Raw genomic sequence first — 10,671 nt, forward strand, 5'->3', positions numbered from 1 at the left:
TGTTGTAATATGCCGAGTACCTCAAAACATTTTGGGCATGCACAATATTTTCGACATATACCAGCATATATCTCATACGTTCCGCACATGTGGGAAATAAGTTGTAGGTAAGTTATGCGATTGTTGACACACATTTCTTGTAAGTTACTTATAAGTCAAAATACGTCCAATGATTGGCTCAACGCTGCAGTCCTCATGCAAACAGACTCTTTCAAATATTAAACAATTCACACACAGAGTAAATATAAAGTCTTAGTCTTACCTGTTCATTTCAGTCAGCTTCATCACCACAGCCTGACAAAATCTTAGTCACATAAAGAGTCCTTATTATGGAAAACATCATCTATAAATACTTCAGTTCCTTGTCATGGCATTTTGCATTTTGCCACTCATGCCTTCATAGCGGAGTTGCACAGAAAATAATTATCTTTCAACAAAATAGATCAAATCTATGCTTGAATCTCCGATGAGCCTTCTGGCAAATTGTAGCTGAACTTTCAAGTATTACTTTTTTGTAAATGAAAGCGTTCTCTTTACCACTTCATCATGAAGCTGTATAACTGGTGATGCAAAATTCAAAACTTGCACTATGCACAATTTCTTCAGTCACAGAAGTCTAACTTCTTCAGGGTTGTCTGGGTGTCTTGGTGGCTTTCCTCTGTAATCTCCTTCTTATGCAGTCACTCACTTTTTGAGAACTGTCTACTCAACACATATTTAATATAGAGTACCATACTGTTTGTGTTTCTTCATAATTCGAGTAAATAAAGTCCAATACATACAGTGTCTTGGGAATGTTCATGTGTCTATCGCCTGACTTGTCCAAAGAAAACTGGATGTAAAAGTTTTGGTTTACATGTGCTACACTAAAGGGGCACTTACTTATTCACACCATCATTTTGCCTTTTAGATTTTTATTTATTTTAATTCATGATGTAGGGATTACTTTTCACTGCTAGTTTAAAGGGTGTAATTTTAGAAATTTTAATATAAAGCCTGAATTTTTTTATTTGTTTTTTGATGTCCTAAAAAATTCTAACATGTGAAAGCTCAAGGGGGCAAACACTTTTTCACTCCACTGTATATATACACATATAAAACTTACAGGAGTCTAATGGATTTAAATAAGCACGAGTGATATTTGTTTTACTTGTTTTATTTTTACAAAAACAACCTGATATTAACAACTTGATATTAATTAACTCTGATCATCATCAATGTACTATATACTGACATTTGTGCATTTTACAAGCAATATATTTGTAAGTATTTATAGAAACAAATAACCAAGACAATACTGATCATCATAGCGAAAGGTACAGAATATCTACAAAAAGATTATTGTAAAACATTTGATATAGCACATCATAACCATTAAACAGTAATGATCATATGGTAACAATAAAGGCTAATTAAATGGAAAATCAGTTTCATATCAATTGAATGTGAAATCCTAAGAGAGAGATTTAATGATACATTTCAAATACAAAGTGTCCCACTTGTTCTGTACAAGTGTAAACTACATTTTGCTATACCAGGCTTATCAACATTCCAACATGATTGAACTCAGTTTTAAACTTCCAGCTCTGATTTCAAAGCAGCAAATACAAAAGAGGGGAAAATCTATCCAAGCTTGCTGTGGTGTGCTACTGAAAATGTCTTTCTTGGTTCTGGGAGATGCTATGTTCTGTAGAATCCTTTTGGCTTTGGGCTGAAAGAAAATATCACATTTCCATTTGAGTTGAGTTTTGACAACAAAAGAATCACAAAAAGCAAAATCACAGTAGACCAAAGCTAAAAACACACCAGATGTATACAATACTGTAAAAACAATGTACAAAAAGAAAAAAGGTTGACAAAACTTAAAAATGCAGCCATCAACCCCCACCCCTGCCACATTTCTCCATGTAATGTGGAGTTGCGTCAGGAAGGGCATCCAGTGTAAAACTTGTGCCAATTCAACATGCAGATCCACCTCAGATTTGCTGTGGTGACCCTGAGTGCAAAGAAGGGAGCAGCCGAAGGGTCTTACTTTTACTGCACAGACCTCACTTGACTTGAAGACAGGGGCGTAGGTTTGCATATGGACCATAGGGACAAGTCACAACCAATATTTTGGGATGGCAAAATAGTCCCTACCAATATTTAGCATTTTTTTATATATATCAAAATCATTCACTATTTTTTTGCGAACTCGATACTATAATTTTAGTCGTCACGTTTTGTGTTTTCGACGTGCCAGAGTGACAGGGTTACCCATGTTGCAATTTCATTGGCTCACGTTCTTCTCACATGGACGTAAACAAAGCGCATCTTGTGGCAGGCAGTACTTAATTTGTAAAGTGGGAGGTCCCGGAGCACAGAGGATGGGTGGCTCCGGTGCAGTGTTGCCAGATGTACGATAATTATCGTATTTGTACGATAGTTTTGCCCTCTGTACGATGTACGATCAATAATGGGAAAAAATCCAATATGTACGATAATTTCAGTTGGTTGCCCAAACACGCATCTCTCTCTGACACCCAAGAATCATTTTGCAGGCGTTGCACTCAGGCGGCATCAAAGACACAACAGACACAGGGCTGCTGCTGGCTTTGGGCGACCGGGACAAAGTCATTTGAAAGCCCGCCCCCTCTCTATACAAGTTCCCATCCAATCTGTGCCGTGACAGGAAGATTCCCCAACCAACATCTTTTTTTTTTTTCGAAACTTTATTTCAACAAATGCAATAACAAACGAACAAAACACAAGAGCAAAGAGATATACAAGAAAAATAAAAAAAAAAGGTTCAAGTTCCTTATGGAGGTGTCAACATTTTTTCTGTGTTCAACAAAATCTGCACAAGTGGCCATGGCAACGGATGACGACAGCGACCTCGAGGTTGAATTCGACTCTTTCTAGTCTGGTAATTAACACGTTTGTGTCCCTTCACAGAAAAAAAAATCTTTCTAGTCTGGTAGTGCATTTGCTTGTGCATTTGTGTTCTTTCTGTGCCATAGTTTCCCCATTACTATAATTACTGTTTAAAAATGTGACAAAATTCTTTGTAAATTAAAAAAAAAAAACGCAAATATAGCTACGTTGTATGCGTTTTGTTTGTGTACGATAATTTCTCCCAAAATACGATAATGGTGAGGTTTTGGTACGATAGTTTCATATTTCATATCTGGCAACACTGCTCCGGTGCAGAAAAACAAGAAGGGCGGGGCTTGCGAACAATACTGTGCGCCACACTTAAAATAAACTGCACACCCACACAAACACATCTTCACAAATGACTCTAACACCCTGCCTTTTCCTCAAAAATTACTACATTTATGTTTGCTGTCTGTCTCTGTACTTTTCTGTCAGTTTTGCGCTCTTTTTCATACTTTTACCTCGCTTCAAAAGTCACCGAACGCACTTTACCGTAATATATGCAACATATAGCACACTGTTGGAAAGCACGGGTTCTTGGCTTGCTGTCAGTGTTGAAATTTTTCAGAGTGAGGGCTTACATGAGAACTTACGGTAATGAGAATCAGCGGCGCACTAGTGTGAAACTTCCGTGTTTTTCCTCTGCGTTATGACCTCACAGGCTTACGTTTACCGCAATACACCATATATGTTATTGGAAATCCCTTTTTTTTTCTTTCTTTTTTTTGGCAAATTAGGTTGCCAGATACTTACAACTGCATTATTGATGAAGAGAATAAATTATACATCTTGGTTGCAAAAACTTTTTTTTTTGTTAGCTCCACAAGTATTTTTTTGTTGTTGTCTTGTTCTCTCAGGTGTAGGCCTATAGAATAGATTCGTGATTTTGGGTGCAATTTTGTTATTTAAGCTATTTGTTTGTTTGCCTACACACTTAATATTGTAAATAAAGTGTTAAATTATTCAGCATTATGTCGTCATATGTTATGTATTATGCTGTACTTGTGCGTCTAATGGTATGAGTGGGTTAGGGGGTGGTGGTGGGCAGGGGGGCCGGGGGGGTGGGGGTGGTATTGTCCCTACCAAAGCTGAGACCAAACCTACGCCCTTGCTTGAAGATACTAGATGATTTAAATTACCAGATTTAATGATATGTTACAATCATCCATCGTGAATGAATTATTTTAGTTCAAATCAAAACTTCATGTTCTGTTTTTCTTGGAATGAATTTACTGAATTGTTGGTGTTACAATATAATATATGATGTTTGGAGTTTGAATGTTCTCCCCATGTTTGCGTGGGTCCCCTCAGGGTGCTCCGGCTTCCTCCCACATCCAAAGACATGCAGGTTAGGTGGACTGGAAACTTTAAATTGTCAGTAGGTGTGAATGTATTTGTTTGTCTGTATGTGGCCTTGCGACAGACTGGCGTCAGACTGCTGAGATAGGCTCAACTGCCCAGCACGCCCGTCTGTCGCATACAATGTCAGCCCAGTCTCACGGTTCATTTCATCCCCCCGTCATGAAATGAGCCACATTTTCGTGATGTGGTTTTTTGGTTATTTTACTTTTTCTAACCCTACCCCTTCCCCTAACCATAAACTAACCCTCTCCCTACCCCTAACCATAACCCCCACAGACCGCCTGGCATCACCCCCGCATTTCGTGATACCATTAAGAAATGAATTTGTGCTCTCGTCACGAAAACGTGGCGCTTCTTGCGACTGTATCATAAACCAAAAGATTAATTTACATTTCATGAAATGATGTGAGATCGGGCTGATAATATAATTTACACACACACACACACACTCATCTTCAATCGCTTATCCAAGATCAGGTCACAGGGGGCTGGAACCTATCCCAGTGGTCATAGGCTCCAGTTCCCTCCAGGTCCTGCAGCTTCATCCCACTTCCAAAGACATCCAAGTTAGGTGAACTGGAAATTTTAAATTGTGCGAGTGTGATTGAGTTTGTCTGTCTCCATGAGGCTCTGCGATAGACTGGCTTCCTGTCCAGGGTGTACCCAGCCCCTTGCTCTATGACTGCTGGGTTAGGCTCCAGCAAACTCCAGCAAACTCATTACTAACCCTACTCCTACCCCAACCCTAACCTTAACCATAACCTAACCCTACTCCTTCCCCTAACCCTAACCATAACCATCCTGACCCCCCGGTGCATATTTAATTACGTGCACCTGTCATGGAATGAATTAGAATGAATTCATGCTGCCATGATGAAAATTTTGCACTTTTCTTGACAATATAATGAACCAATAGATAAATGTATATTTCATGTTGCTGAATCACAACAAGCCGTGAGACTGGGTTGACTATAATATGGGCTGTGTGGTGGCCAAGCAGTCAGTGAGCTTGCTTTAAAATCAGATAGTTCCACTTCAAGATCACCTGTGTCCATTCTCCCTGTAATGTGGAGTTGTGTCAGGAAGGGCACCTGGTGTCAGACTTGTGCCAAATTAACATGTATATCCATGTCAGCTTTGCTGTGGCAGTGAAAGAAGGGAGAAGCCGAGAGAACCTAAGGGCCCCTTCACACATAGTGCGAAGTTTGGACAAAGTGCACACTTAGTGTGCATGATGCAGGAATTGTGTGCAAACCGTGTAATGTCGTCCCTGCCTCCAATGCCTCTGTTCCACATGACGCGGTGTCCTGCGGCGTCCACAAGACACGCGTGTGCGGCAAGTTGGAGACACGCCAGCAGATGTGGACATGAATGAGACGAGCAAACTGCTTCTCATTCATGTCATTTCATGACTGTATGTCTGTGACCATGGGTCATTTACAGAGAAACAGACAGATCATATTTGTATTGCTTGCTTGTTAAATGCAGCGTTTTTATATGGTGTGTGATTTAAATTTTTTTGTAATACTTCCATGTCCTTCCTGATATGAGGCAGATTCCCGCAGCTTTCAAAGAACAGCTCTGTAGCTCAGTGGTAAAGTTGCTGACTGGCAAACAGAGCTTTGAAAGGTGTGAGTTTGAGTCAGGGGCGTGGTGTGTTTTTTTTATTCTTTTTTTATATTAATTCCACATAAGCGGCGCGATGTGCCGCAGCTGGCACTGTGTGTTCTGGCCCGAAAGACACCGGCACGTGCACAAACCTTCGCACCGGGTTTGGGCATGCCAGCCGATCAGCGTGATGGTTCGTGGTGCGCTCATTTCAAACTGTTTTGCTGTTCGTCCAAACGCCGTCCAAACTTTGCACTATGTGTGAAGGCGCCCTAAATTTTGTGTTGGTTAAACTCAATATATCAATTTGAATAAATCTGTGGTCCTTAAATTTCAAAAAGTCTGTGGAGCTGGATGCTTTAAATGTTTGAAGTTTTCTGTACTTTTTATTGTATAGATTATGGTTATATTCATAGGTCGGCAATCCCAGTTTCAGTGAGTAAAAGTCCTATCTTGTATTGCTTCTTCCTGTGCATCTAAAACAGACCTTCCAGAAATTTGTGGAATTAATTCAACAACAGGACTGGAACCCTCCCCCTTCAGTGCATCTATGAGCAGTGTGTCTATAGGCAAGCACAGAAAATACTCCGTGATCCGTCTCACATCCTCCATCAGGAGTATGAACTTTTACCATTTGGTAGACGACAGAGTCCCCACGTGCAAACTGAACAATAAGACCTCAATTAGACTCCTGAATGCTACAGGAGTTATCCAGGAGCAGCATTAGGGGCTTTGTGCACAGACATATATATGTGTGTGTATATATATATATATATATATATATATATATATATATATATATATACATATATATATATATATATATATATATATATATTTCCTTCTGTGTTCGGTTTATGATGTTCTGCCAACCCCATCAGTTTGGTGGAGAGTCCCAACTGCAAGCTCTGTGGGAAGCCAGCAACCTGGAGCATGTCCTCTCATCTTGCCAATCAAGCTTGGCCGATGGAAAATTCCGGTGGCGTCATGATAAGATTCTGTCGCAGTTGGCAGATGGGGTTGAGCAGTTGAGCTCTGCTTTATCAATTTTGTCAGGTCAGGCGAGGCAGCTGCCGCAGGACGTAGGAACAGAGGCATTTTGGCCTCAGCAAAGGACTGGGAGATGCAGGCAGACCTGAGGAAGCAGCTCAAATTCCCAGAGGAGATAGCCCTAAAGCACTAAACAGGTAGTACTCATAGAGCTGACCGTACCCTGGGAAGAGAGGATTGAAGAGGCACATGAGCGCAAGAAGGGGAAATATCAAGGCCTGATACATGACTGCCAGCAAAACGGGTGGAAGGCCTGGAACCTTCCAGTAGAGGTTGGCTGTAGGGGTTTTGCTGGGCAGTCACTTTGGAGGATGCTGGGGCAGTTGGGAATTGAAGGGGTGGCTAGGAAGCGCTTGATAGGCAACATCACTAGGCAGGCAGAGGCAGCATCCAGATGGATTTGGATTCATAGGGATGTGAGGTGGCAGAGCCAGGCTGTGGAAGGATCAATGGTAGAGCGTTGAGTGGCGGTCAGCGGGAGTAGATTCAAGACGCTGGATTTGCTGTCAGGCCCTCCCGATGTGTCATGGGCTTAATTTGACGAAACATCAAAAGAAGGGAGGGTGCCCATCTGATGACCTGCGGTAGCCACTCAACTCCTGTCATGTGCTGGTGCCTGAAAAGATGGAAGGTGAGGAGAGAGCGATGCCACTGGCCCACAGATGGTGCAGGGCAGAGTACCTGTAAAGGTGGGCCAGTTGCGATAACCCTATCGTATTTTCTATATATATATATATATATATATATATATATACTGTATATGCCTGTGTGTGTATGTGCACATGTACAAGTAAGGTGAGTATTTTAACTTTTTATCTGTTTTAATCTGGTTTTTATCTGTTTTATTATGCTGTTTTAATTGTATATTATATTATGGGTAACATGTAATATGCTGATGAATTTTCCATAGGCATGCAAGCAGTGTACTGTTTGTTGTTGTATTTATTGATTTTTGAGACAGAAATGTTTGCAGAGCACCTGGAATCAAAGACAAATTTCCCCTTGAGGACAATAAAGTGTATCGTATCGTATACATAGAGAGACATATAGATATGTTGGTTGAATTATTTGTTGAATAAATTGATGAAGTCCTGACATCACAAATTTCTGAAGGAACTGAAACTGGTAGGACGTTTACTCAAATAATTTGGGACTGCCCACCTCTGGTTAGATGTACAAATAACAGCGTTTTCTCCTCTATTTGAGTGTTTGCACTCATTAAATCAGTCCAGGAAATGGCTGATACCTACTGTTTGCATTGGCAGAGTCGACGCCTGGGGTGTTTCATCTTCTGCTGAAGAAAGAAGGTGACCGGAGAGATTAGTCTTAATAATGTCACAGCAATAATGCAGTGTGAACTGATGGGAAAACTCTTCACATGTACCTGTCTGTGTCGGCAGATAAGGATGACAGCGAGGATGAGGAGAAGAATGACGATAACCGTGACACCGCAGATGGTCACCAGGAGCCACACACTGTGCCTGGGTTCTGTGTTCAGCACAGATACAGACATCAAACCATAATGTCAAACACACCATCCAAAAAACAGGTTTCTGTTAAACACTGTGGCCACAAGGTCATGCTCGTATCACACTTCCTGCTCTCTTGTCATTTCCTGCACTCACTGATTCTCAGAGTTGTCACGGCTGATGTCAACTGTGCACTGCTCTGCCACAGCTCACACCTCCACTTCCCGCTTTCTCCTCTACTCACTTCCGGGATCGTGAGACGGTCGGGGTGAGGAGCAGATGCCAGAGCCGATGGGGACGACGTCGCCGGTGGGAACCATTTAACGTGCAGTTGAGGAGGCAGGGTGTGGCTGAGGCTGCAAGTCAGATTAACTGGCTGACCTTCTGTGATCTCTGTGCCTGCAGAGGAGACGACTGGACAAACATGCAAAGATCAGCAGAGAGAATCAGTGCAGAGAATATGAAAATGGTTGAGAAAGGTTATGTTTTTGACAAGATACAGAGTTGAACAAAGTTTTCAGTGGTACTCTTAACATAAGATTAAAACTGAAGAGGCACCACAACAGTGCCTTCAAATCAGTGCCCTCAAATCCTACTTCTGAGCCCCATGTGCTTTTTAAACAATGCATATTTGCAATTTCAAAAGAAAACTAATAGATAAATTTGAACATTGCTCATGATGGGCAACCAAACGTATCCCAGTTTTTTAAAAGTCAAACAGACATACTGTAATGTGACGTGTCTCCAAATGAAATGAGATTTTGTACAGTATTTATTGGCTAATTTGATTTGACCATTTGATGATGGTCAGGACTTTACCAGCATGTGCACAAACATTCCATTACATGGTGGACAAACAATTTGTCATGAATTTGTCTCACTCCATCTCACTCCTATTATGACCAAATTCAGACCAGAATCACAGCAATGTGGGAAATGTCTAATGGAGATTTTATGACATAAGGGCTTCACTGATCTGCCAGATTCCTTTGATTAAATTAATTAATAAGCAGTCTCATCAGAGTGGTGAATACATAAAGAAATATTTTACTATTTTCTGAGTGACAGGGAGCAAAATAAAAATATAAAAATAAATTGTTTTTTGCATATATCTGGTATTTTTGCATGAGCACAACATTTTTCACTTCAGTGTTACTTCAGATACGGTTAAATAAATAAATCATAATAACATTCCTTTTGATCAGTTTTTGAATAATGGAAATATAATTTTGCTTAGTGAAAAATGGTAAAGGTGCAAAACTTCAAACACACACACACACACACACACACACACACACACACACACACACACACACACACACACACACATAGGTCCACTGTTCAGGTCCACCGAGCCTGACCAGCATCTGCACCAAAGGGATGACAAAAAAGGTAACAAAGCAAAAAAAAAATATATATAAGCCAAAGCCCACAAACAATGACAGGAATAAGCCGTCTACAGGTCACAGTGCAGGCTGCATGAAATGAGCCCAGAATCCACACACCATGACAAACAAACTGAAACCAACAAACCAAAACAAATAGTGAACAGTCCTCATGATCCTGACCTTTAATCATGAGTGTTGACTTTTTATCCTAATCTTTGGTCCTGATTTTTTGACTGTTGATGTTGTTAGATATATTTGTGTGTTTAATTATTGTTTTCTTTATTTGTTTTGTTTATTTGTTTTGGTATTAAAGTAGTTATTTTACGTAGGAGTGTGTCCTTAGTTTCATATACTTTTCTCTGCTATCTGTTGGAATGTGCATGTCGAACTGGATTTAAACAGTTTTACCACTTAGGACAAAGAGATTCAGATTACATTATAAATCATACATGTCCCATTATCACGCGGGTCAGTGGCAGGGGGTGGGACCTCCCTCGAATGCCCATGGTCCGCCTTTGTTACGCCCATGGAGTGTTTTATAAAACTGTTTGTATCCATTGTTCTTGGTTCTGAATGGATGGATCTCATGCATGAGAGAAACTCTTCAGAAGCCAGGCCTGATTTCCATTGTGACTTTGAATAAATTTAAAAGTGCGGAATAGTTTGAGTTTATAGCCAGGGGAAAAACAATCCTCATCACTGAACTTTGACAAGTCAACTCAAGTCTGGGAGCATGCACTGGTGCCGCAGTTTACCACATCCAAAACACCATAGATTCATATCAGTTCAGGACCCGGAGCGGTTCTTAAGTGTCCAGTCCCACATCTCTAAAATAACCATCTATCTGCTGAAGCTGTCCATGGCCTAGCCCCAACTCC

The 10,671-nt window shown here is 40.7% G+C and overlaps 1 protein-coding gene across 2 annotated transcripts in view; it reads right to left on the minus strand.

The window, feature by feature from the left end:
- Positions 1–1,146: 1,146 nt before the first annotated feature.
- LOC117514154 overlaps positions 1,147–10,671 on the minus strand; it is a 45,170-nt gene continuing 35,645 nt past the window's right edge. Inside the window, exons 8-11 of one of the 2 annotated variants that reach the window (XM_034174467.1) lie at positions 8,562–8,819; positions 8,321–8,424; positions 8,187–8,227; positions 1,147–1,711 (exon numbers count right to left, since the gene is read on the minus strand). In XM_034174467.1, coding sequence (XP_034030358.1) covers positions 1,681–1,711; positions 8,187–8,227; positions 8,321–8,424; positions 8,562–8,819 — 434 coding nt within the window. In that variant the 3' untranslated portion in view covers positions 1,147–1,680. Of the gene's footprint in view, positions 1,712–8,186; positions 8,231–8,320; positions 8,425–8,561; positions 8,820–10,671 lie in introns of both variants that reach the window. The other variant, XM_034174466.1, reaches the window with a different exon arrangement.

This window comes from Thalassophryne amazonica, chromosome 7 (assembly GCF_902500255.1).
Source record: "Thalassophryne amazonica chromosome 7, fThaAma1.1, whole genome shotgun sequence".
NCBI classification, from domain to species: Eukaryota; Metazoa; Chordata; class Actinopteri; order Batrachoidiformes; family Batrachoididae; genus Thalassophryne; species Thalassophryne amazonica.